Here is a 26,702-nt window from a genome sequence, read left to right on the forward strand (position 1 = left end):
ACCGAAAGGTAAATTTGAAATTGTAAAGATATTTAACATCTCCCATTCAAAACAGGTAGAAAAATATTGAAAATTCGTATAACAATGTCGAAATTCACACCTGAATATAATCTACGTATTTTTAATGAAATTAGCCGCTTGAATAAACTCAACAGATCAGATCGCTTTGCTTTTTCGCTTGGCAATGCTGCACCCTATTCTTTGCAATCCTTCAAAAAAGCTGGACCATTTCAGTGCTCCCCGACCAATATTCAGGCAAGAAGCTCGCCGAGCGATTCATTCCATAAAATTGGAAGCGAAGTGTCATCGGGGGTGGACTAGCAAATTTTCCTGTGATTCACAAAGTTGTTTTTCGTGAAAATAGTTAATTTCTGGATTTCAATAGTTAAATTGTAAAAATAGTGGGGTGAAATGGGAGCAGTTTTAGGACTGTGCTCGGCAGCTCAGGTAATTTTTCGGTGGAAATGTTTCGGAATATTGCGTCGTTTCGAAGGCCAGTGGACCTTTGTTTACATTGTTTGTGTACTCCCAGCCAGCGCAAATTGAAAAATTTTGATTTTCTGGTGTAGATTTTGATTACATGCCATCTAGATTGAATATGATCCCACAAATTAAGAGTTTCTGAGCGACCAGCGACTTTCTTTCTTGAATCTGGAAGAAATAATTGAATTAGAAAGTCCACGACGTCGCGTACCCTCCGTGATGGTGCTAATCTCTGGTCTAATGAGTGCAAATCAGAGTGATTGCAAACAAAGTACTTGGACGTAGTCACATGACTGCTGTTTGAAGCGGAGTGTACAAAACCATTTTGGAATCGAAATATTGCGAGCAAAGACAGCACTGCTCTGGCTTCCAGCTTATACCGGAGTGCGTTATTAATCAATCGATGACACGTCTCCCGTTGCTTTCAGAGTAATTCCACATTCGGCTGATAAAAGTCAACATTGCATTGCTTAAGATTCGATTAGGACAGCATTTAGGGTCCTGAAAAAGCTGAGTACTTTCTCTTGCCGGATTGTAGACAAATTGGTTGAGTGCTGCCCCTGCAGATATCGTATTCTTAAAATTTTATCCCGAATATTCTTCTCTCCCGATTTTGAGCTTCATGTTTTTAGCTGCCTTGTGGATGGATAGAGGCAAAGTATCTAGATTTCTTCCAAACAGTGCAATCTTACGTTTTAAACTTTTTAATTTTGAACCCCAGTTGCCGTAGTATTTGCAGAGATTTACCAAATGGGTGGCTTCAACTGCCTTGTTGGGATCGAGGTACGAAGAGAAGACAACCGTTCCGTCGGCAAATTAGATCAGGCCTGTGCCGATGTTAGTAGTCGGGACCAGCCATGAAAATGTTATGTAGAGTTGGGCCTTGCGGCACTTCCTAATTTCATTTCCCTCGCTGACAGAAGTGCTTGTTTTCAGTGAAACTTATCCCAAGTCTAGTCATTGGGATGGGAAACTTGTTTTCTATTAATTTCTAGATGTCCGTTTACACTTACGCAAATCCGTGGAGTTAGTCATCATCAACGGCACAACAACCGGTCTAGGCCTGCCTTAGTAAGGACATCCCGGTTTTGCGCCGAGGTCCACTAATTCGATATCCCTGTCTGGCGTCCTGACCCACGCCATCGCTCCATCTTGGGCAGGGTATTCTTTTTCTATCATAGGCTGGATCATCCTCATCCATACGGATTAAGTGACCCGCCCACCGTAACGTATTGAGCCGGATTTTATCCACAATCGGACAATCATGGTATTGCTCATAGATTTCGTCGTTATATAGGCTACGGAATTGTCCATACTCATGTAGGGGTCCAAAAATTCTTCAGAGGATTCTTCTCTCGAACACGGCCAAGAATTCGCAATTCTTCTTGCTAAGAACCCAAGTCTCCGAGGAATACATGAGGACTGGCAAGATCATTGTCTTGTACAGTAAGAGCTTTGACCCTATGATGAGATGTTTCAAGCGGAACAGTTTTTGTAAGCTGAAATAGGCTCTGTTGGCTGCCAACATCATCGTAGTTGTTATCGGTTGTGATTTTCGACCCTAGATAGGAGAAATTGTCAACGGTCTCAAAGTTGTATTCCCCTATCCTTATTCTTGTTCGTGCTTGTGTTTGACCAGTGCGGTTTGATGTTGTTGGTTGATTCGTCTTCGGTGCTGACGTTGCCACCATGTATTTTGTCTTGCCTTCATTGATGCCTGCTCGATCTGGATGAAGGCAGTTTGTACGTCTCGGCTCGTTCTTCCCCATGATGTCAATATCGTCAACATAGGCCAGTAGTTGGGTGGACTTAAAGAGGATCGTACCTCTTGCATTTACCTCAGCATCACGGATTACTTTCTCGAGGGCCAGGTTAAAAAGGACGCATGATAAGGCATCCCTTTGTCGTAGACCGTTGTTGATGTCGAATGGTCTTGAGAGTGATCCTGCTGCCTTTATCTGCCATATTAATTTCGTCGGGATACCGAATTCTCTCATGGCCGTGTACAGTTTTACCCTGGCTATGCTATCAAAGGCGGCTTTAGAGTCGATGAAAAGATGGTGCATCTGATGTCCATATTCCAACAGTTTTTCCATCGCTTGCCGCAGAGAAAATCGATCTGTTTCTAATTTCCCTGGAGTGAAGCCTCTTTTGTATGCTTCAATGATGGTGTGGGCGTATCTATATTGAAGTCTATATTGGCCCTCCTATATGTTCTGACATTCATCAAGGCGGAGAGGTGACGGCGTTCGCTCAACACGTGGTCAATTTGGGTAAAAGTGGTCCCGTCTGGAGGGGCCCACGTATGTTTGTGAACCGCTTTCCGCGCAAACCAGGTACTTCCAACAACCATTTCGTGCGATACTGCTAACTGGATAATGCACCATCCGTTATCATTGGTATCCCTATGTAAGCTATGGGAGCCGACGTATCGCCTGAAAACGGGCTCCGCCCCTACTTGACTGTTGAAATCTCCAAGTATGATTTTAATATCATTCTTGGGACAGGCTTCGAGGGTACGCTCAACTGCCTCGTAGAAGGTATCCTTCTCTGACTCTGCAGTCTCCTCTGTAGGGACGTTTATATTTCTAAACTTGCCTCGCAAACGCAAAGTGCATAGCCTTTCGCTTATATTTTCACAGCCGATAACAGCAGGTTTCATTTTTTGGCTGACTAAGAAACCTACTTGTGTCAAGATGGCTGAGTGGTTAGAGCACAAGGCTGTCATACGGAAGGTCGCGGTTCAAATCTCACTAACTGCAGTGGGATTTGTATCGTGATTTGATGTCATCGTGTTACATCAGCCTTTTATTGGAACAGGGTATCGGCTAGCTGCAGCATTTGGTCTGTACAGGGAGCGCACGTTCAATGAGAAAATGCGCAAATCGTTAATCCGTTGTTGTTGCCGGGTTCGTCGTTGTAAGATCCATCCTGTCCGAGGCTCCTTTCGTGGCTTCGTAACATCGGTTTTCTGTGTAGTTGAAGTATTCACTGTAGAGAAAGTGTTGAGTCTCTCTCTAGGTCTAAGAATAGGAAAAAGTCGCTAGGGGCCAAATCTGGCGAAGATGATGGTTGGGGAAGCTCAATTTATGCAATTTTGCCACATAGTATACATTAATTTGTGACCCGGTGCATTGGCTTGATGAAGAAGCATTTTCTTTTTCTTCAAACGGGGCTGTTTTCCGCGATTTATTGTTTGGAACGCTTTAATAACACTCTGTAATAGTCGCTGTTGATGGTGTTTCCCTTCTCAAGATAGTCTATGAATATTATACGTTGCGTCTTTGCATGTTTTGGAGTCGGTTCACCACGTGCAGTCTCATCCGACGATCCTTTTGATTCTGGTGTGAAATAATGGAATCATGTTTCGTCCATTGTTAAATCGACGCATACATTCAGGTTCTTTATAGAGGAAAAGCTTGAAAGACTGCTCAGAATCGTCAACACGTTGTTGTTTTTGGTCGATTGTGAGCTCGCGCGGCACCCATTTCGAACAGAGCTTTCGCACTCATGCACAATATGTCCAACGCATTCCTCATGATATATTTAGAGATTCAGCTACCTCGATCAACTTCACTTCGTAGTCATCCAAAACTATTTTCTGAAATTCTTTTAATGTTTTTCGCCAAAAAGCAATGCTTTATTAACACCCGAAGTTCCTATTTAACCAATTTTTTCAAAGTATCGAAAGCTGCCTGACCCAAAATGCTCTATCCTACACACTGATCGTCCGACAGCTGTCAAATTTGTATAAGTGTCTTTTGATGATTAAATCATATAGATTTAATACTAGTAGCGCAATCTGTGTGTTATCCTACGAACTTCTCAGCCCAACTGTTATATATATTTCAGTAAATTTTTGTAGAGGAATATTTAAAAATGGCGACACTATAACTAGCTATTCTATTGAACCCTGTCCAATTTGAGGTGCTTCCCCAGGATTGCCTCCTATCAGCGATATTATTTCTTCTTGTTATTATTATTGAATTCAATGAAAAAGGACATCTTTCCTCAAACACCTCGACTATGCTGATGACATCTGTTTGCTCTCTCATCGAGCCATGGACCATGGCCAAATGGTTCTAGGTTTGGAAAGAGAGGCAAGTAGAATTGGACTGAGGATAAATACCAACAAAACCAAGATTCTCAGTCTGATGGGTCCTCGCGTGTATATCCGCGATCGAAAGAGAAGATCCACGACGGATCGCATCCTCAATCAATGTTTCCTCTGCCTCAGATTAGTGAGAAGGCGCGATTCTTGAGGCTCCCACCTGCCTTGACACCCTCAGGTCATTCTATTGGAAAATGCCCCTTAATAGGGGGAGTTTTTCGGAGTTAGAGGGGAGTAGGGGAAAGGGAGGTCGTTGAAGCAGAATCAAATAACTAGACTTACTTACATATAATTTCCACACAATTTCATGCTTATAAAAGATCAAAAGGAAATTAATCAAGTTGGAATATCGGAAGCTGGGCGCTTCGGGTATAAAGGTTTTGTGTTCATCTTATATGAGAAAATTTCTATGCAAATTTTTCTATTCTTACATAATTAGGAATACAAAATATTCTTTCATGTTATGCAAACTCCAAAATACACTTATGTACATTCATATCAAAGACATCCTAAATAGACAAACATTGACTATTGCCACATGACGATGCGCACATACATATGTGCTTCTAAGTTGATCCAACGCATCTTAACCCATTTCTACTTTACTCTGAAATGCGAAACTTCCACCGGGTGATGCTAAATTTTGTATTTCTCAGATGAACTTAAGGGGGTTTTCTGATAAATATCTAAAACATGGTAATATACTATTATTAACTTTATTTATGCAGGTATCAGAGCAGGAGGTTGTTTGAGGCCTAGGTTCCATATAGATGCACTGTCATTTTTTCAGATTTTTCGGTTGGACAGGTTCTGGGAACGAGATCTGTTTGACTTTTTGGGGCACATATTTTGAGTCCTCATTTCATATTTTGAGTCTCAGCCAATATCAGAAATAAGTTTCAAAGAGCTCTTTCATTTGATACCCCACATAACTATATTCTGTGAAACAAAAATTGTAAACCTCCCTTTCGTATGTTCAAATTCAACACAAAAAGGCGCCACTCGCCGCACACAGATCACATGTTTCCAAGTAAATTCAGTGTGACAGACAGGCAGATAGACATTGAATTGATTTTAATAAGGTTTTAATTCACATAAAACCTTTAAAATGAAATGATAAAACAAAAATAAAGAATAATATAAAAGAATACATGATTCATAAATAAATTTCTTAAATAAAAGGATAATAAATAGAAATAAAATCAAAAGTCAAATGAAAATTATTAACAAAAAAATCCATGCGAAAATGGAACAACTTAAGAATATACACGCGAAACGAAAATGTTCTCCCCGTATAGAGGAAAGGTTTGCGTACAAATTTAATTTAATTTTGTCACTCTTTCTTAATTAAAATCACTTGGCGCTGCGAAACTTCGTTACAAAAAAAGACCCAAATTGCAAAAACCGACTACAATTCGGAAAGCAATACGTCGCCATGCAACAGCCGTACTGATAAAGTGATCTGGTCCGACGAAGCAAAATTTAAGCTCGAAAATTGTAAAAAGCGTAAACGAGTGTGGTGCAGACCAGCTGATCGATTTAAAACTACCATGGTGGAATAGATTACTAAACATGGTGTAAGATCGCTCATGGTATGGGACTGCTTCTCCATTCATGATGTAGGTAACCAAGTAAAAATTGAAGAAAGGTCGAAAGCAGATACATCATCATCATCAACGGCGCAACAACCAATATCCGGTCTGCCTTAACAAGGAAATGCAGACTTCCAGGTTTTGCGCCGAGGTCCACCAATTCGATATCCCTAAAAGTTGCCTGGCGTCCTGGCCTACACCATCGTTCGATTTCAGGCAGGGTCTGCCTCTTCTTCTTTTGCTACCATAGACATTGCCCTTATAAGACTTTTCGGACTGAATCATCCTCATCCATAGGGATTAAGTGACCCACTCACCGCAACCTATTGAGCCGGATTTTATCCACAACCTCTAACGGTCATTCTATCGCTTTTTTGCTTTTTTTTGCGTTAGGGTTCTACGAAAACCTTCATCTTCTTGTAGGGGGCCAAAAACTTTTCGCATTTTTGTTGCTAAGAACCCAAGAGGAATACATGAGGACTGGCAAGATCATTGTCTTGTACAGTAAGGGCTTTGATCCTATGGTGAGACGTTTCGAGTGGAATATTTTTGTAAACTGAAATAGGCTCTGGTGACTGCCAACAACCGTGCGCAGATTTCATCCTCGTAGCTGTTATCGGTTGTGATTTTCGACCCTAGATAGGACAAATTGTTAACGGTCTTAAAGTTGTATTCTCCTATCTTTATCCTTCCCGTTTGACCAGTGCGGTTTGATGTTGTTGGTTGGTTGGTTTTTGGTGCTGACGTTGCCACCATATCTTTTGTCTTGTCTTCAATGATGTGCAGCAAGATCTCGAGACCCTACTCGATCTAGATGAAGGCACCTTGTACGTCTCGGGTCGTTTTTCCCATGCTGTCGCTATCGTCAGCATAGGTCACTAGTTGAGTGAACTTAAAGAGGATCGTGCTCCTCGCATTTACCTCAGCATCGCGGATCACTTTTTCCAGGGCCATGTTAAAGAGAACGCATGATAGGGCGTCCCCTTTTCTTAGGCCGTTGTTGATGTTGAATAATCTCGAGATTGATCCTGCTGCTTTTATCTGACCTCTCACATTGGCCAGGGACAGCCTAGTCAGTCTTATTAATTTCGTCGGGATACCGAATTCTCTCATGGCCGTGTACAGTTTTACTCTGGCTCTACTATCATAAGCGACCTTAAAGTCGATGAAAATATAGTGCAACTGATGTCCATATTCCAACAGTTTTTCCATCGCTTGCCGCAGAGAGAAAATTTGATCTGTTGCTGATTTGCCTGGAGTGAAGCCTTTTTGGTATGGGCGAATGATATTCTGGACTACAGGGGGCAGAACATAGCTATTCTCACCGATAGCCAAGCAACGATCAAGGCACTTAGGTCCAACCAGGTGAACTCTAAACTGGTATGGGAATGCCTTGAAAGACTGAATACACTCGGCTCATCCAACAAGGTCTGGATACTTTGGGTTCCAGGCTATGCTGAGTTGGAAGGCAACGAGGCAGCGGATGAACTAGCCAAGAAGGGAGCAGGGATGCCTTTACACGGGCCAGAACCGTTCTGTGGAATCGGAAACGGTTTCATGGCTATGAATCTAAGAAACGAAGAGAAAAGGTTGAGGGAACTATATTGGGCGGGCCTACCAGGGATGGAGCAGTCCAGGGTGCTTATTGGGGGATACGAACCCATGCGTACAAAGGATTGCTTAAACCTCACCAAAAAGAACCTCCGAATCATAGTGGGAATTCTCACTGGTCATTGTCGGCTGAACTATCACCTAGGGAAGCTAGGGATATCTACGGACACTGCCTACAGGTTTTGTGAGGAGGAGGACGAAACCTCTATGCAGGTCCTGAGACAGTGTCCGGTACTTGTGCAAAGTAGGTCGATACATCTGGGAGAACACTTAATACCAGATGCAAAGCTGAAACATCTGAAAGTGAGGAACATACTAAAGTTCCTAGCTGTTACAGGCCTGCTTGAGATACTATGATCAATAGGTACACTATAACCAGTGAAAGGGGCACAATAGTTCTTCAAGGACGCGGTGCGACTTTCCCTTAACAAAATAATAATAATAATAAGGATATTCTGGACGTATGGGGTTATCCGAACTGGCAAGATAGCGGTGAATATCTTATAAATGGTACTCAGCAACGTGATACCTCTATAATTGCTGCACTGTGTGATATCTCCCTTTTTATGTATGAGACAGAATCCCTCGTTGCCAGTCGTCAGGCATTGATTCGCTGTCCCACATCTTCAGCATAAGTTGGTGAACCAGTTGGTGTAATTGGTCGCCTCCATATTTAACCATTTCGGCTGTAATTCCATCGGCTCCTGGTGACTTATGATTTTTAACATCATGCAAACGAGATAGTGATCCGAGTCTATATTGGCCCTCCTATATATTCTGACATTCATGAAGGCTGAGAGATGGCGGCGTTCGATCAACACGTGGCGACTTTGGTTGAAGGTGGTCCCGTCTGGAGAGGCACACGTTGGTTTGTTGACCGCTTTCCGCGGAAACCAAGTACTTCCAACGACCATTTCATGTGACACTGCTATCATCATTGTATCATCATATCATCATTTGTATTTCTATGTAAGCTATGTGAGCCAACGTATTGCCTGAATACGGGCTCCGTCCCTACTTGGCTGTTAAAATCCCCAAGTATGATTTTGATATCATACCTGGGACAGACTTCGTTTTATTGCCTCGCAGAAGGTATCCTTCTCCGACTCTGCAGTCGCCTCTTAGGGGCGTGAACATTTATGAGGCTCATATTTCTAAATTTGGCTCGCAAGGGTAGAGTGCATAGCTGTTCGCTTATCTTTTCAAAGCCGATAACAGCCGGCTTCATTTTTTGACTGACTAAGAAACCTACTCCGAGCACGTGGTTTACTATAATATATAGTGTAGTGGCTCTTCTCCAGGAAACCGGTCCCTATCCAACGCATCTCCTGCAACGCTGTTACATCAGCCCTATATTGGGACAGAGTATCTGCTAGCTTCTTGGCAGCTCCATCTCTTACAGGGAGCATATCCATGAGAAAATGTGAAATCGTTATTCCGTTGTCGTTTCGGGTTCACCGTTGTGTTGTCAGTCCAGTCCGCGGCTCTTTCTGTGGCTTCGTAACAAGTTGTTTTCCGAATAGGGTTGTCAGCCCTACTCAACCCCCAACCTGGGCGACCAGTTAGTACAATTTGTCCCGTTTTTAGGCGTCTGCAGCTTTTCGTTAAGAAAGAGCTGGTCATCACGTGGAGGGGGAGATAGGGTTTGGTAGTAGAGCTGTTGGTGTTGGTTCAGCAGGCGTTTCTCAGGTTTTATGCTCCATCGTGGGTACCAAGCCACATCTTGCCCCGGGATCTATACTACCCTTAGACCACCCAACATACTTCGGGAAAATCTCAAAGAAAAATGAGTTTCGGGTTATTCGTCCTTCAACAAAATAATGCCCCTAAGCATACGTCTCACATTGCCACATGCCATACAGTACTTTCAGCAAAACTCAATAGAAAACCTTGACTAGCCAGCTCAATCTCTGGATTTAAACCCGATTGAACATTTATGGTCAATATTGGACAGCAAAATGCCCATGGCAAGCCGAACAAACCTTCCAACTGTCTGGTATGAAATGTACCAGTAATGAAGGTATATTTCCCAAAATACTATTGAAAAATTAGTGGACAGCATGAACAGGCGTCTTCGAGCTGTTATAGGAAACAAGGGGGGTAACTCAAGATATTAACAGCACATCATCCTTTAAATGACTTAAATTGTTGCATATATTTTTATTATCTTAAATTGAATTTCGCATTTTTATTCCCCTCTTTTCATTTGAAAAAAGTTTCATCTATTATTTATTATAATTCTATGATAAAGCGAATAACAGATCTTGCCCTTTATCTGATAGGAACTGCTCCATACACTATAAAGTACACAGTGCGGCGCCAAAATCTAGACAAATCGAACTTCATATTTTGAAATAATTTTATTGTAAATACAGAGGAGTTTATAATTTTTTTTTCTTTCATAGTATTTATACTGTTATATAGAATATATTTATTCAATATAACCTCCTTCTGCTTTTATGACGGCCTCCATTCTGGGTCTGGAGGGTTCGCACCCTTTCCGTTTCAATTCATCACGGCCCATGTTGGCGAATGTCCCTTCAATGGCGACTCTTAGTGATGCGATGTTTGGATGTCTGGATTTTTTGGTGACCTTCTCAACTACGCTCCACACATAGAAGTCCAGAGGATTCAAATCCGGGCTGTTGGGAGTCCAAAATTCTTTGGAACAGGATATGTCGGCGTTGTCTGACAACTAATTTTGTACCAAATGACTTTATTGACACATTCCCCTTTGTTGAAGAAATGAGGTAGCATGACATCACTACCACTGGGTACAACACCTAGCATGTGGACATTCACTAGGAATTTCGTTCTTGAAATAATGGGGATTTCTTCAGAATCATGAACGAGGGAGCCATCATTTTTGTGATTGATTTCCGCATCAACGGTAAAAATTTGTTCGTCTGAAAAAATTCTGAGGCGCCCAGCAGCACTATTTCTTAAAGAACACAATGACAGGTTGCATCGTTCAACTCGCTTTATCCTTGCAACTTCGGAAAGCATTTGTTTCACTTTGATTGTATAAAGTTGTAGCGGATGTCATTTTCAATAATTCTATGCATAGTTTTTTCATTTACACCGACAACCGACGACAATTTTCAGATCGACTACCCTGGATCCACAGAAATCAACTCCTGTGCACGTTCAACGATTTCAGGAGCTTCTCTGAGTGAACTTTCCTTGATGTTGTTGCAGAACCTTTGTTACATTTTTCCGATTCGGTGTATCAAATCATTTGTACACAAATATTCTTACATAAAAGATCAACAAAACTTTCCATACTTGAAGCGCTGAGCATCCCCAAAATATTCCCGCCATTTGTTCGTCGCGGTTCGTCAGTTGCAAGGAAAGTTCCGTTCTTGCCTTTAACACTACAGAAGTGTTCGGCGAGTCGATACAGATCTCTTTCACTGTCCCGAATGTCTATTTTATCGCAAAGATCTTTGTAGAGACCTGCTCAAATAACGGGATAATTTTATCCGCTTTTCGTTTCGTATTCTTATAACTTTTTTTATGGAAAACAAACTTATGGCTTGGTTTCTCGATCATATTTTTAGTTTTGATTCCACGTTTCTTCATTCGTAATATTAGGCAATCGTGTATGTAAGATCATTTATTCTTTCTTGCCACCATTTAATTCCCAGCGCAGGCCATTGTGTGACAGCCGTTTACTAACCATATATTGACAAGGACAAGATCTTAAGTGTCGGCAAAATTGACGATACGTTCGCTACCTTTATAGCCTTTGCCGAAATGGCACTGGTTGGCGCCTGCCCTTTCGCCGACATGATCATTAAAATTATCCGCAATGGCGGTTAGTGACCAGCATTTTTGAGAATTGTGGGGTCCTAATCCTCCTCCTACTCCCTTTTTTTTGGTCCACGGACCCCTCGTTTAGGGCTTAGCACCCAAACTTTAAAAAAAGAAATGCAAACGGTGACGGCTTTACGGTTTCTTACCAAGGCAGAGGCAAATCGTCAGACGCTGCCTCACTGCCGCTTCAGTCACGCGGCTCCCAGCGTCTGACGATTTGCCTCTGCCCTGGTAAGAAACCGTAAAGCCGTCATCGCATTCTTTTTTATCTACACAGTTATCCTGTTCGTTCGTTACAATCACTACATCAGTTCCCCACATGCCACGGAAGTTTCCCTTAATTGACACTGCGATTTGGGGTTTCCAAACTCTTGACAGTTTAAACACTGTACGGATGGGTTCCTTCTATGCATTTCCTCTATTGTAATTTTCCGATGAAGAAAGTATTTTACATTGTATGTATATAGGGTGGATTTTTCCTTTTGGTACTTTGGTGGACTCAATTATAATCATGGGTTATGGCTCCTTTCATCTATTTAACTGGTATGTGCAGCTTCACTTCGCATCCTTCTTTTCTTAGGTTTAGATGGATTTCAATTCAGTTGACGTTTAAGTTGATACTTTTGATGGCTATGAGCCCCTTTGCACTTTTTAGTTTTAAGGTTTAATAAAACCCCTTTTTGTGGTCATGCTATTTAACGGCTTTTGTATAGATCACCGCTTCTGAGAAATGAATTTTAGTTTCTTTGATGCGTACCTATAGGACTTTTTTTTGCCAGCAATATTTTAAAAGTCACTTATTAATTGAGCAATACTGAGCTGCCACAAATAAAAAGTTTTCATTAACTGATTAGTATTGTTGACTGGTACGAATTGGATTCATAAGAAATGAATTAATTTTCAAAGACATAAAAAGCTGTCGAGTATTACCGTATACACTAAAGGGAATTGAAGCCATCACAGCTTTACAAAATGAGTGGTTGAAAATTTAAAAATTCTTGAAATGCGACAAGTGTATTTAGAAGTCTAATCTTTCTTCATTAGAACTACAAATTTATAAAATAACAAAAAACTCGATAATTTTAAAGTAAAACAACGGCAAAATATTGTTTACTCATATTATCATTGTCATTGTAAATAAACATCTACATTAGCACTTACTGTTTACATACCTGCATTCCACAAATTGTAAACAGTAAGCGCCAATGATTGAAATTTGTTTGTTTACAATGAGGATAAAGGCGCTCATCCACGATCAGACAGACCGGTCAGTCATGCCCGAACAATCCACAGTCCAGCCAGCCGCCTGTTGGGCTGAAAACATCATGCACGTATTGGCAAACTGGACAAGGTGCAAGGATATCATTATTTTCAAAAGTTCACGATGTTTAGTGCGAATTGCTATCTTCGCTTTGTTTGCTTTTACATCAATATAATCTTGGTGTTCGAGAAAATGGCACAGAAGCGGATAGTTGGGGTTTGATTTTTTTTTCTCTCGGACAAATTGCATGTTCTTACTCAAAGCGTTGCCTTTTCGACTCTGGTAATAGTGGATACAAACAACCACCAAAAAAAGAAATGGAAATTCGGTCTTTTCCGATCACTTCTACAAGCAACTGTCACAATAGAAGCACCGCATCAAAGTCAGGGTCATTCAGGTCATCTAGGTTATATAAAATACAGCAAAATTACTCGATCGATACCAAAGACATATAAGCTATTATGAAATAAAACTGCCAAGAAAAAGCTTATGTCTCGATCCCTTTTATCCGCACTACTTGCGAAATTCAGTTGCAAAGATCGTAAGAACTCGTAAGTAATTCGAGGAGCTATATTCAAAGTGAATTTATTGCAACAACTGCAAATATTCAACAAAACTAACGTTTTCATTCTGTTGAATCGCTGCTCTCTTCCTATTTGCATTAATGGGTAGAGTATTGGGGACTAGAAAAGGTTTGTATATCTACAAAACATTTTTGGAAGGGGCACTGGATAGGTCGCATACTGAAAATAGCGGAGAGCTGGATTGCGGTGCCATGTTGTGCAAGACAACCCAGTACCTCAGGTTGGCGAACGACTGGGACACCTTAGTGCTACGTGGCGCAGAATAATTGGAGAATTATGTAAGTTCCTCGGAAAGTCTTGGAGAAGGAAGCAAAAACGAGCAATGATAACGCGTAAATGTAGTTAACGCGTTACGCCCTATGTGATGATTTAAAAATACATGTTTGCTGACTCAGTCAGGGAAATCTGAAGATGCATTTAACAAAAATGTTAAACGATGACGGCTTTACGGTTTCTTACCAGGGCAGAGGCAAATCGTCAGACGCTGCCTCACCTCTGCCCTGGGAGCAGCGTGACAGAGGAATCTCGATTAATCTGATGACAATAAAACGAACACTGATTGCCTCTGTTCATAGAGATCAAATTACAGAGCCGTAATGAGGCACAAAAAGTATTGATTACGATTACTTAACCGTAGATGCTACTGACGAATTACTTTTATGATCATGAAATATTTAGACGCGTGGTCAATATGCGGAAAAGCACACATCCATTGCACGGTTAAACATTCACTTAAGGTCCACGTACGGTTGTATCTGTAAACAATAGATTGGTACCTTTTATCTCCTTGCAGGCGCTCTGCAAGCAGAAAAGATGAAGGAACTTTTTCAGAAGTGCTTACTGAAGTCTAGCCGTAAATACTTTAGCACATATCCGAGCACATGAATTTTTCAAGACGATAACTAACTACATGGAAGCAGTGGCTATTGGTCTTGCTATTAGTATAACGCGTATTGGCTGTATTAATAAAATAAAAATCCGTTTATCACTTACCTTTTCGAAGTTTTCTCCGATTTGAGATTAATTAAGGCTAATAAACTAAAGTTCGATTTTTCGTTGATTTCTCTTTCACAGCTTGCCTGCTGCTGCACTGGGACAGCATGTTCACTTTGCTGTCAAGCTTGCCCATCATGTCGAAATTCGACATCATCTCGTCTCATGTACGCCCTCATGTTGTTGCTGGGTGCTATAGTGAGTGCGATCACCTTAGCGCCAGGCTTGCAGGATTGGTTAAAGTCGTTACCGTTTTGTGCAAATCCGAACGCAACAAGAATAGCACCGACAGTGGATTGTACTTCTGCGCTGGGATACTTAGCCGTCTACCGAATTAATTTTGCCCTGGTTTGTTTTTTCGTCTTGATGGCTGTGATTATGATTGGGGTGAAAACATCTCGTGATCCACGAGCACCGATTCAAAATGGGTTTTGGGGATTGAAGTTTCTATTAGCAATAGGAATTGCAATCGGCGCAATCTTCATCCCCGAAGGCAGTTTTGGAATAGCCTGGATGTGGATAGGTTTGATTGGCGGTTTATTCTTCATTCTAGTCCAGTTGGTGCTTATTATTGATTTTGCTCATTCATGGGCAGAAACTTGGGTTGGTAAGTATATGCCTTCTTTAGAATATATCAATTGTCTTGTGCGTGAAATTGGTTAACGATCACTTCATTCGCCATATTCATGCAATTTGCAGGCAATATGCAATCAGTATGCAAATTTGTTAGCTTCAATTACAAAAGACTGCGATAAAGTCGTTCAACTCAGTGATACAATTGCAGGGAGAATAACCATACTATGTACTAAAGATTCTATGCTTAGAGTTATATCAAGTATTCAAATCTAATTTCGACATACATTCTTTCCAGGTTATTACGAAGAAACCCAATCAAAAGGATGGTATGTCGCTTTGCTCACGGTTACTATGTTGCAGTATGCACTTTCCATAGTTGGCATTTCTTTACTTTTCGTATATTATACCAAGGTATGCTCTACCGAGCAATAAAAATCTTAACGTTTCATTGATATATTTCGAAATTCAAGGCTGGTGATTGTTCCCTCAACAAATTTTTCATCTCCATAAATCTGATATTTTGCTTTGCGGTAAGTGTTGTGTCTATCCTGCCGAAAGTTCAGGACAATTTGCCTCGATCCGGTCTTCTTCAAAGTGCTATGGTTACTTTATACACCATTTTCTTGACATGGTCTGCTATAGCCAACAATCCAGGTAATTCTGATAACATTTTACACCGGTTTGGAAACTAATTACTTTCGACTTCATAGATACAGAATGCAATTCTGGATTCTTTGGCATGAACACTGATCCTGTTAAAAATAAGGTAAATTTAAGTGCTTCATCGTAAACCTACAAGTTAATTACTTGCATTTTAGATTAATTTCGACACAACAAACATCATTGGACTAATTGTTTGGTTGCTCTGTGTGCTGTATAGCTCATTGAGATCAGCATCGAAAGTTGCACAGGTTACAATGCCTGACGCTGAAAAGCAAGGTAAGCGTTACCAATTTAACTAAGCAGTGGCAAATTTATGATTCCAAGTAGATAACTTCGTTAGTGAATAACCTGCAGATATCAAAGTAAAAAAGTTTGTAACTAAATGTAGATCAGATATCAGCTTTAATTGGTCAAATAGCAAATGACTAAATCATTATTTTTGAGTAGTTTTGCATTCCATAATCATTCTTTCGAATCATTTGAAATTTAAATTGTTTAGTAATTTTCAACCACAGCCTGAGAACTTAGGCTAATTTCCGAATAGTATCCCTGTACATTTCGGTAAAAGCTGTGAAAGCATATAAGGGCGCATCGAATCGCAATATTCATTCCGAACATGTTTGCTTTGTTATCAACGTCTGATTCTATTAGCATTTCGATTTCATTAAAAAGTATGAATTGAATTACTTTTCTTAGGAGCAGCATATTACGACGTTTGATTATTAGTATTTGATTCAAGATTTGAGCTAAATAATTGACCTAATTTCTATTATCTACCCAAAATGAACGCTTATTTCTCAATTTTTCCAAAATTCTGAAAAACACAATTGCCCTTTCCCCCTTTAAGGTAGTTGAGAATTTGAAGTATGGTTAAAAACAGCCCCAATGAAACCTTTGGTTTTTTTTAGCTTTGTCAAGTTTATGGCTATAAAATCATCACAGACAAGGGCTGCCTTTAATTAGCGTTTTCTGTTTTCTTTCTCACCATAATATGATCATGCAATCATTCATCTTTTCATCATAATTAAACTATTTTGAAAAATTTCCAGCGAGAAAACGACATTAGCTATGGACTTTCAATTTTCAGTTTCATTGGAGAATAGTAGGCAACGATAGTTGCACAGCCTGTTTCGGGTGGGAAATAATTACAAGAAAAGTTTGAATCGACTAAACGGAAAAAAACTCCCGAAAGGCGAGTGGCTTAGTTATAGGCGGTTGGTTCTGATAATCATTTGAATTAAGAACTGATAAATTACATCAGATACTAGAAAACAAACCGAAACATTTTCCACTTTTATATAGGAGGTTGATGTAAATAGTCCAGGAAAATGATGGCTCTCGTTTGGCTTCATCGATCAAGATGCCATGATTTCACTTTTTAATGATTCGTGTGATTGTATGATGGCCAAAAGACTATTCAAGTTTAGAGTTGGTGATCGTGGCGGTAGGCCCGCAAATACTGCAGTTTCACTGAAATGTCCCGTCGTCACACGTTAAGGCTTCAGACAGATGCAATATTAGCGGGCTTATGCAAAACCTATCAAAAGAATGAGATGAATTAGTTTGGAAATAAATCATAGGAGAGATAATAAATCGATGTCACAACAATCCATCAAGGCCTTGAAGCGCTTTAGAGCACTTCATTCAGGACCGTACCAATATAGGAGGCAATAGGGTCAGTTTCGCATTGCCTGGGATTATTGTAATACCCTGCCCTAAGTGCAGTTGATAATCTATCAGCATCATCAACAGCCGGTATCCGGTCTATGGCTGCTTTAGTAAGGAACGCCAGACATCCCGTTTTTGCGCCAAGTTCCAGCAATTCGATATCCCTAAAAGTTGTCTGGCATGCTGGCCTATGCAATGGTGTACCATCTAATGTAGGCTGTGCCACGCCTTCTTTTCGATATTGCCCTTATAAGACTTCCCGGGATGTATCATCCTCATCTATACGAATTAAGTGATCCACACAAAGCAGACCCGGATTTTATTCACAACGTGTATTGATCAGAAATTTCGTCGTTATATGGGCAGTAACTAGTGCCATTTAGTGTTAAGTTTTAAGGGGGCTCCCCATACATGTGAATAGAGGGTGCAAATTTTTTTTTTCACAGAATGTAGCCATGTGTGGTATCAAATGAAAGGTATCAATTAGTACTTTTCGAAACTGGTTTCATATTTGATATTGGGTGAAACATAGGGGAGTGAGGGCTCAAAATGTGACCCCCAAAAAGTGAAACACGTCTCGTTCTCAGAACCTATCCAACCGAAATATCTGGAAAAAATCACGGTGCTGCATCTCTACGAAATCTAGGCATCAAAATATATCCGGTTCCGATATCTGCACAAATAAAGTTAATAATAGTATATTTCCACATTTTACAAATTTACTCGGCACCCCCCTTATGTTCATCCCAGAAGTACAAAATGGCATGGCAATTGGCATGCGTGTAATGAAGAATATAATGAACAATTTGGTCAAGTTTGAAGAAAATCCAACCATTATTAACAAAGTTATAGGGGATAAAACTTTACCATTTTTTTGTGAATTTCATGCACTATACAACCTGCATGACGTCATCATCATATATCAATTCGTCAATACTACAACGAAATGAGTTCTTATGAATGGGGTCGTAAAGAATTATTTTGTTTTAGTTTTTTAGTCATTTGTATATGAATATCAATTACTCCAAACAGACATGTGTGTATGTAGGTATATAGTATATGCGTGCTAATCAAGTTTGCGGGTAGTGCCTAATTCAGATAGATATAAGAAATCGGAAATATGGGTAGAATACATTTATATACGCGCATATATGTGCACAGTATTCGGAAATAGGTAGTTTGTTTGTTTAGGGTGAGCGTAATACCTATGGCGGTAATATGTACGTACGTCTCGTAATTTGAAAAAATATGAAGGAATATGTTGGATTTGTAGCTACATACGGATTGACAAATGTGCGTTGAAATTTCTTACATGAACACAAGACCTTTATACCTGAAGCGCAAGCTTCCGGTATTCCGACTTGTTTATGTATGGAACAGATAATGCGCTTTGCCAATCGTCAGGTCCATCGGCTTATGTTTTTAAGCCGATAAATTCGTCTTCAGTTGGCGGGAGTTTCAACTCGATGTTTGGTTGTTGACCAACTCAACCTATCGCTCCAATATGTTGGATCGGAATTCAGATTTCCTCCTTTGCCTCGGCAGGATGAAAATTGAGATGTACTCCTATAAGGCTACATCTCGCTGATTTGTTGATAAAATTTCCGCGTCTGGTGCGGTTACTTCTTGTACTTCTCAAGTTTATAGAACTGTTGGTTCTGCCGGACTTCCTATTTCTGTTTGTAAAGGCGGTTCTCCATTCCATGGAGTTCCTGATAAGTCTCTGGGTGGGCCCGCGTTCTTTGGGAGTGCAACATTGTCCGGTAGGCAGTATTCTTCCTTTAGTCATTTCAATTGCCCTCCTATATTCTCTGATATTCATCAAGCCTGAAAGGTGGCGGCAGTCGGTTAGCACGTAATCAATTTCATTGAAAATGTTCTTGTCTGGAGAGGCCCGTGTATGTTTGCAGGCCACTTTCTACGCTATTCAGATACTTCCAACAACCATTTCGTGCGGCACTGTTAATTGGATAATCCGCAGCTCGTTGTCGTTGGTACTTTTATGTAAGGTATGGAAGCTGAAAAAGGTCTCCGTCCCCACTTGGCGATTAAAATCTCTAAGTATGATTTTGATTTCGTACCCAAAGCAGGCTATTAGGGTTGGTTCTACTGCCTCATAGATGGTATCTTTCTTCGACTCTGCAGTCTCTTCTGTAGGGGCTTGAATGTTAATGAGAGTTTAGTTCAAAATTTGCTTCCGCAAACGCAAAATACATAGCAGTGAAAGCTGAACTAAACCTTCAATAACGTTCAAGCCCCTACAGAAGAGCCGGTCTTATTTTTTGACTGTTTTCAAAGCTGATAACTGAACTAAACCTTCATTAACGTTCAAGCCCCTACAGAAGAGCCGGTCTCGTTTTTTGACTGACTAGGAAACCAAGTCTGAGTGCATGGTTTACCGGATGACCACTATAATATGTATAGTGGTTTTCGTTGCCGGGTTCGTCATTGTGGAGTCAATCTAGTCCGAGGCTCCTTTCGTGGCTCCGTAACATTGGTTTTCCGCGAAGGGGTATTAGTCCTATCCAACTCGCAATCTGCAGGACCAGTTTGTGCAATTTGTCCCCGGTTTAGGCGCAGGAGACTCGCTTTCAGCCTCCTCTGTCTGCAATTTTTCTTTAAGAAAGAAGTTTCAGCTATCACCAGGTGGAGGTAGAGATAATGTTCGGTAGTGGAGCTGTTGGTTCAGTAGGGTTTTGCCAGGTTTTATGTTCCATCATATGTATTAATCCACTTTTCATCCTGGGACCTATACTATCCTTTGATCACCAATGAAATCTATATTTAGGTTAAACACCAACACACATCTCTTCTGACCGCTGTTTTTTTTTCGGTGCCAGTGATAGTGACTTTCGTGCGTTTCTGATGTGTTCGTTACATGTCATTATAAATAGCGTCGGTTAACAATATATGTACAACGTTTTTGGTGGATCTGTGGTAACATGCAAGCGTAATTGCGTTTGCTTTTCAGACTTTGGCAAGTTTTGGCCCATATATCATCCGTTCAACGAAGATTCTCCTCGTTTTTTTCCTTTTGGTGGAGATAAAGTTTGATAGAATTCTGGAGAAACAATAAAACTTCCAATAAAGTCACAAGGAAGGCTCCATGTCTCTGACCCCCAAAAAGTTTTGCTCTGACAGTTTGAGGATATGCTCTGCGAAAAAAACGTACAAAGCAAAGATTTACCGGTCCTCGTAGACAGGATTCCTTTCATAGGCGTGTGAGTCTAAACGAACTCAAATTCTTCGAACTTATAGAAAAAATGGAACATTAAGTAAGTTTCACGGGGGTGAAGGTCCTTCAATTCTAAAGGACTGCAAATGGCTTTTCTAAGAATGTGGAGATTCCAAATGGCTAAGGTTGCAAAACTGAAACGTCGACACTAAAAAAAAATGGATCCCCAGGGTGATGACTGAGACCATGACCTGGCCAAGAGTAAAAAATGTGATAGCCATGTTTGTATCTGTCCATATGGAAGGCATATAATTGAAGCAAAAGGTTCCTGCAGATATTTTATTCTGCATCTTCTAATTCATGAAATGCCGAAAGCTAGTGATTGGCGATGTTTGGTTCCTGGAATAATATTCCTCAAGGTTAAATCCTGAGCTCGTACCCTTCAATCTGTATACTTCCTCACACACAAAGCATCGTCTGAAATAGATCATTTTCCAATACGCGGATGATTTCCTCATATCCATACCATGGCAGTTTTTCCACGATCGGTGCAACCCCATATCGATCGTGGATATCCTCATTTTGGATGTGATCAAAACGTGTCACGCCACTAGTCCAACGCAACATCTTCGGCCCCATTACCGCAAGACGCCGTTCGTTGTTTTAGATAAATAATCATGTATTTTTTGTTTACCATAAATATTCAGGAAATAAGTACAATTATAGCCGTTCATATCATTCCATGAAATCTCTGTTCAGAGACGTGCAACCAGACCATTTGCTTTTTAAGACTTCGTTTGTAAAACACAACCTTATGAAAATCGATTAATGTCTGTCTGCCACACGCATTTTTCTCAGAAACGGCTATCCTGATTGACACGAGACTTGATAAAAAGGTGGAAACTGTGAATGCTCAGAGATGCATTCACGTTGAAATTAAGGGAGGGTGTTCATGCGTGAAAAGGGGGGGTGTAACATTTTTTTTCACCGAATATAGTCATGTTGGATATCAAATGAAAGATTTCGATTTGTACTTTTCAATACCGGTCTTAGTTTTGACATTTGTTGGAACGGTAGGCAGTGCGGGGGTCAAAAGTGTCTTCAATATTCTCAGAAACGACGCGATCGGAAAATCATGAAGATGTTTCTATACGGTGTCCTAGCGTCAAAATACTCTCCATATCGACAGCTACCCAAATTAAACAATAGTGTATTACTGTATTTTTGAGGAAATTGACTAGAAATCTCCCTTAAGTTTACCCTAGAGTTACATTGCAGTAATATAGATTATAGTATGAAGGATGTTATTCCCAAATTTGGCCAAAATCATACTATTATCGTGTCGTGTCTTTACCATGTAAATTTACTGCAACACAAAGTACTAAATTTTTAATATCACATTAAAGTGAGCAATTTGACATACTATTTAATAAGGGATACGTACAAATGGAATAGTTCTTCACTCAAAAATACATATGCAAGAAAGAAACAAAACCTTTCATACCTGACGCATCGAGCTTCCGTGTCCCTTCTGATTTTTACACTGCATACCTCGGGCATACATTATCTTTTTGCCATTTCTTTGATTGCTCGTTATATGCCGTTTGGCTTCCACACACACCAGTATCACACGGCAACAACATGGAACTATGAAGAGTAATATATAACGGAAGTAGTAACAAAATTAAATGTGAGGAAATCAACAAATCACGATCTAGATAAAACAATAAAGTAACGGCAATCGGCCTAAGGTATCGTTACTGCATAATCAGTCATCGTGGACCCAACCAGTGCGCTCATACTGATAGCTCACCGGGGCGCCGGAAAGCTAGGTTTTATATCCTTACCTACAGGAATTGATATGATTGAAATACCTGAAATGCTTGTTTGTGGTTAACATCTCAAGGCGGTACCGCATTTTGTTTCTTAGCATGTTATTTGATATCGAAATCGCCGTTAACTTACTGGAGGAAAAGTTTCAGGTACTTTCGCTGTGGCTCTCTTGTTTGAAGTGGATAGAACTCAGAAGAAGGTGCCACATTCTTTCAAATGGTGTGAATACCTGAAAACAAATTTGCGAACTTAAAAATATTAATTGTTTGTTAATACGATGTATACAAGTTAGTAATATCCTCAATCCTCAAGTTTATGAATACCATAAACTCCTATTCTGGCATTGCGCTTCAGCTCGCCGCTCTAGAACAACCCATTCATCCTAGGGAAGCCTACAATGAAGTTGTTAGTCTTTTTTCATGTGTTATCTATCCACTGCCCCTTTTGCCTTCTGATAAACACGTGCACGGATAATCTGGCCCGTACGCCGGTAAAGTTCTTCCATTGTTATTACCCCAGAGACATGGACAAAATAACTATATAGTTACTAAACTAAACTATAGTTACTCTAATGCTTATATATTCTAAATGGCCTTCATATTCAATGATTGGTTAAGTTATTTCCATTGATATTCTTTAAGTAATTTTACAATTTTGCTCTCGCTGAGATCTCTAAATTGACTTATCTGTGAATTATTCTGTGGAGAACGTTTCTGAATACGATTTACTTTTGGAAGGTTGCCCATTTGTTTACAAGCAATCTTCTTCTTTTTTCTTCAGCCTTTTTCCCGTTCACAAGCGGGGTCGGCTCGTCGTGATCGGTTTCGCCATTTGGCTTTATCGAATGCCTGATCTAGGTGCAATCTTTAGGCTTTCAAATCCCCATCCAGTGTATCAAGCCACCGTTGTTTCGGCCTGCCTTTTGATCGTTTACCATCGATTTCGATGTTCAGACCAATCTTGGCAAGTGAATTCTCGTTAGCACGAATTACATGACTATACCATCGCAGACGCCTCTCTCGCAACTTTTCCACGATCAGTACAACCCCATAACGATCGCGGATATCCTCATTTTGGATGTGATCAAAACGTGTCACGCCACTAGTCCAACGTAATATCTTCGTCTCCATTACCACATCATTCATTGTCTTTTATATTTGGCCAACACTCAGAACCATAGAGAGCGACAGGACGGACGACATTGCGGTAAATTTTAGATTTAAGATGTTCGTTGATACATCGATCACAAAGAACACCAGTTGTGGAATGCCACTTCATCCAGATTGCGTTAATGCGTGAAGCAATTTCATAAGGCAGTTCTCCATTGGCTGATAGCAATCAAATTATCTTAACTCTGCTTTACCTCAATTTCTTTGGTAATTCAAACGTCATTTACTCCGTGTGCTACTAGACACACGCATTGAAAAGTACCGCAAATTATTTATATTAAGGGATTGCATTTTTTTTGTCAGAACCAATGCGTGTATTGAGTTTAGATATAGTTGATTTACATCGAGCGAAAATTATTTAAACGAAACTCGGTCAATTTTTCGGGCAAAGTGTGCGCTTTCCTTAAGGTATATTTAGAACCATTTCTGGATACAGTATTTCCATGATGCAAATACTTCCTACACATGCAAATATTTCCACCTACTTTAATACCCCTCAAATACTAGTTTATATAAAATTGGATAAAATGAATACGATTATGATTTGCAAATGAAAATGAATATACTCAGAGCAGGGCTTTTAAAACACTAACGTGTATCCTAAATGTGTCTTTCACTAAATTTAGTATTAACAGCACCTTTAGCAGATGAAGGATCGAAACCAGCTTCTTCTGAAGATGCCAAAGTTTGGGACAACGAGGAGAATGGAGTCGCATATTCGTGGTCACTCTTCCATCTTGTTTTTGCTACCGCAACTTTGTACGTAATGATGACACTGACAAACTGGTACAAGTAAGTAAAACTTCCTCTGGCTCTTCTTAGACAAATATATATTTATTCTGATGAGAATATTACCTTGTTCTAGACCAAATTCATCTTCTTTGGAAACAATCAACGCTAACGCTGCCTCCATGTGGATCAAGATCATATCAAGTTGGCTATGTTTGGGATTGTACACATGGAGCTTAATCGCCCCTATAGTGCTACCAGATCGTGATTTCAGCTAAAGTGTTTATATATAACTAGAAATTATCCATACTTACCGAAATATTTGAAATGAGGTCAAAGCACCGATATGTTTAATTAATTCTGAAATGATGGCATAAAGTAGTGCCGAAGTAACCTCTAGCCGGCCCCGTTTTATTGAAATGAAATGCAAATTGTCGAAAAGTCGGCATAGAATATGAAAGAACCATCCCTAAAATATGTAGATAAGGTTTATGTTTTGTGATGTTTATATTGAATAAGAAAGAATTGTCCTATTTTTAAAATTACGTTCTATATTTTATTTCATTTTTTATTTTGCGTTTTGATTCATATCCCCAACTCATTTTTATGTGTGTACGAGTAAAGTGCATTCCAAAGCGAAAATTAAAATGTTAATCAACTTATGGCAAATAAATTGAAGTTTCTGCTGTACGAAAGGAATTATTTATATATGTTGATTTAGAGAAGATTGCTGGGTTTCTCCTCGAAGGACGGAGGGAATGTGTTACATAAAGTAGCAAAAAAATTGTAGACTAGTACGGGCACCATTAATTTGTATACCAATAACCACCGCTCTTATTTCACTTGTGATTCATCATCGACGGTGCAATAACCGGTATCCGGTCTAGGCCTGCCTTGATAGGGAACTCCATCCCGGCTTTCCGCCGAGGTCTACCAATGCGATATCCCTAATAACTGTCTAGCGTCCTGACCTACGCCATCGCTCTCTCAGGCAGGGTCTGCCTCGTCTTCGCTTATCGACTTTCCGGGCTGGATCATCCTCATCCATACAGATTAAGTGACCCGCCCACCGTCACCTATTGAGCCGGATTTTACCCACAACCGGACGGTCATGGTATCGCTCATAGATTTCGTCGTTATGTAGGGTACGGAATCGTCCATCCTCATGTAGGGGGCTAAAAATTCTTCGGAGGATTCTTCTCTCTAACGCGGCCAAGATTTCGCAATTCTTCTTGCTAAGAACCCAAGTTTCCGAGGAATACATGAGGACTGGCAAGATCATTGTCTTGTACAGTAAGAGTTTTGACCCTATGGTGAGACGTTTTTGTAAGCTGAAATAGGCTCTGTTGACTGTCAACAATCGTGCGCGGATTTCATCATCGTAGCTGTTATCGGTTGTGATTTTCGACCCTAGATAGGAGAAATTATCAACGGTCTCAAAGTTGTAGTTGTAAGTTGTATCTTTATTCTTTCCGTTTGACCAGTGCGGTTTGATGTTGTTGGTTGGTTGGTTTTTGGTGCTGACGTTGCCACCATATACTTTGTCTTGCTTTCATTGATGGACAGCCCAAGATCTCGCGCCGCCTGCTCGATCTGGATGAAGGCAGCTTATACGTCTCGGGTCGTTGTTTCCATGATGTTGATATCCTCAACATAGGCCAGTAGTTGGGTGGACTTGAAGAGGATCGTACCTCTTGCATTTACCTCAGCATCACGGATCACTTTCTCGAGGGCCAGGTTAAAGAGGACGCATGATAGAGCATCCCCTTGTCGTAGACCATTGTTGATGTCGAATGGTTTTGGAGAGTGATCCTGCTGCTTTTATCTGGCCTCGCACATTGGTCAGGGTCAGCCTAGACCGTCTTATTAATTTCGTCGGGATACCGAATTCTCTCATGGCCGTGTACAGTTTTACCCTGGCTATGCTGTCAAAGGCAGCTTTAAAGTTGATGAAAAGATGGTGCAACTGATGTCCATATTCCAACAGTTTTTCCATCGCCTGCCGCAGAGAGAAAATCTGATCTGTTGCTGATTTGCCTGGAGTGAAGCCTCTTTGGTATGGGCCAATGACGTTCTGGGCGTATGGGGCTATCTGGCCTAGCAAGATAGCGGAGAATATCTTATAGATGGTACTCAGGAACGTGATACCTCTATAATTGCTGCACTGTGTGATATCTCCCTTTTTATGTATGAAACAGATAATGGCTCTTTGCCAGTCGTCAGACATTGATTGGCACAAGTTGGTCTTGGTGTAATTGGTCGCCTCCATATTTAACCAATTAGGCTGTAATTCTATCGGTTCCTGGCGACTTATGATTTTTAAGCCGATGAATTGCACAGACTGTTTCTTCTACACTTGGTGGTGGCAATATGGGACCTCCAACTCCCCGATGTTCAGTAGCTCATCAAAGTACTCAACCCATCGCTCCAATATGCCC

The 26,702-nt window shown here is 40.4% G+C and overlaps 1 protein-coding gene across 3 annotated transcripts; it reads left to right on the top strand.

Annotated features, from left to right (window-relative positions):
• Positions 1 to 241: 241 nt before the first annotated feature.
• LOC119650286 (probable serine incorporator) lies at positions 242 to 24,963 on the top strand. 3 transcript variants are annotated; one of them, XM_038052914.1, is made up of 8 exons: positions 242 to 447; positions 14,533 to 15,058; positions 15,323 to 15,438; positions 15,498 to 15,681; positions 15,738 to 15,793; positions 15,846 to 15,966; positions 24,171 to 24,327; positions 24,401 to 24,542. In XM_038052914.1, exons 1-8 carry the CDS (start codon positions 412 to 414, stop codon positions 24,540 to 24,542), a joined length of 1,338 nt encoding a protein of 445 aa, XP_037908842.1. In that variant the 5' UTR covers positions 242 to 411. The 3 variants fall into 3 exon arrangements, with proteins under 3 accessions (XP_037908842.1, XP_037908841.1, XP_037908844.1); XM_038052913.1 differs by having other exon boundaries at positions 243 to 447; positions 24,162 to 24,327; positions 24,401 to 24,963; XM_038052916.1 differs by having other exon boundaries at positions 243 to 447; positions 24,183 to 24,327; positions 24,401 to 24,963.
• The last annotated feature ends 1,739 nt before the right edge of the window (positions 24,964 to 26,702 follow it).

Source organism: Hermetia illucens, chromosome 2 (assembly GCF_905115235.1).
Source record: "Hermetia illucens chromosome 2, iHerIll2.2.curated.20191125, whole genome shotgun sequence".
Taxonomy (NCBI): Eukaryota; Metazoa; Arthropoda; class Insecta; order Diptera; family Stratiomyidae; genus Hermetia; species Hermetia illucens.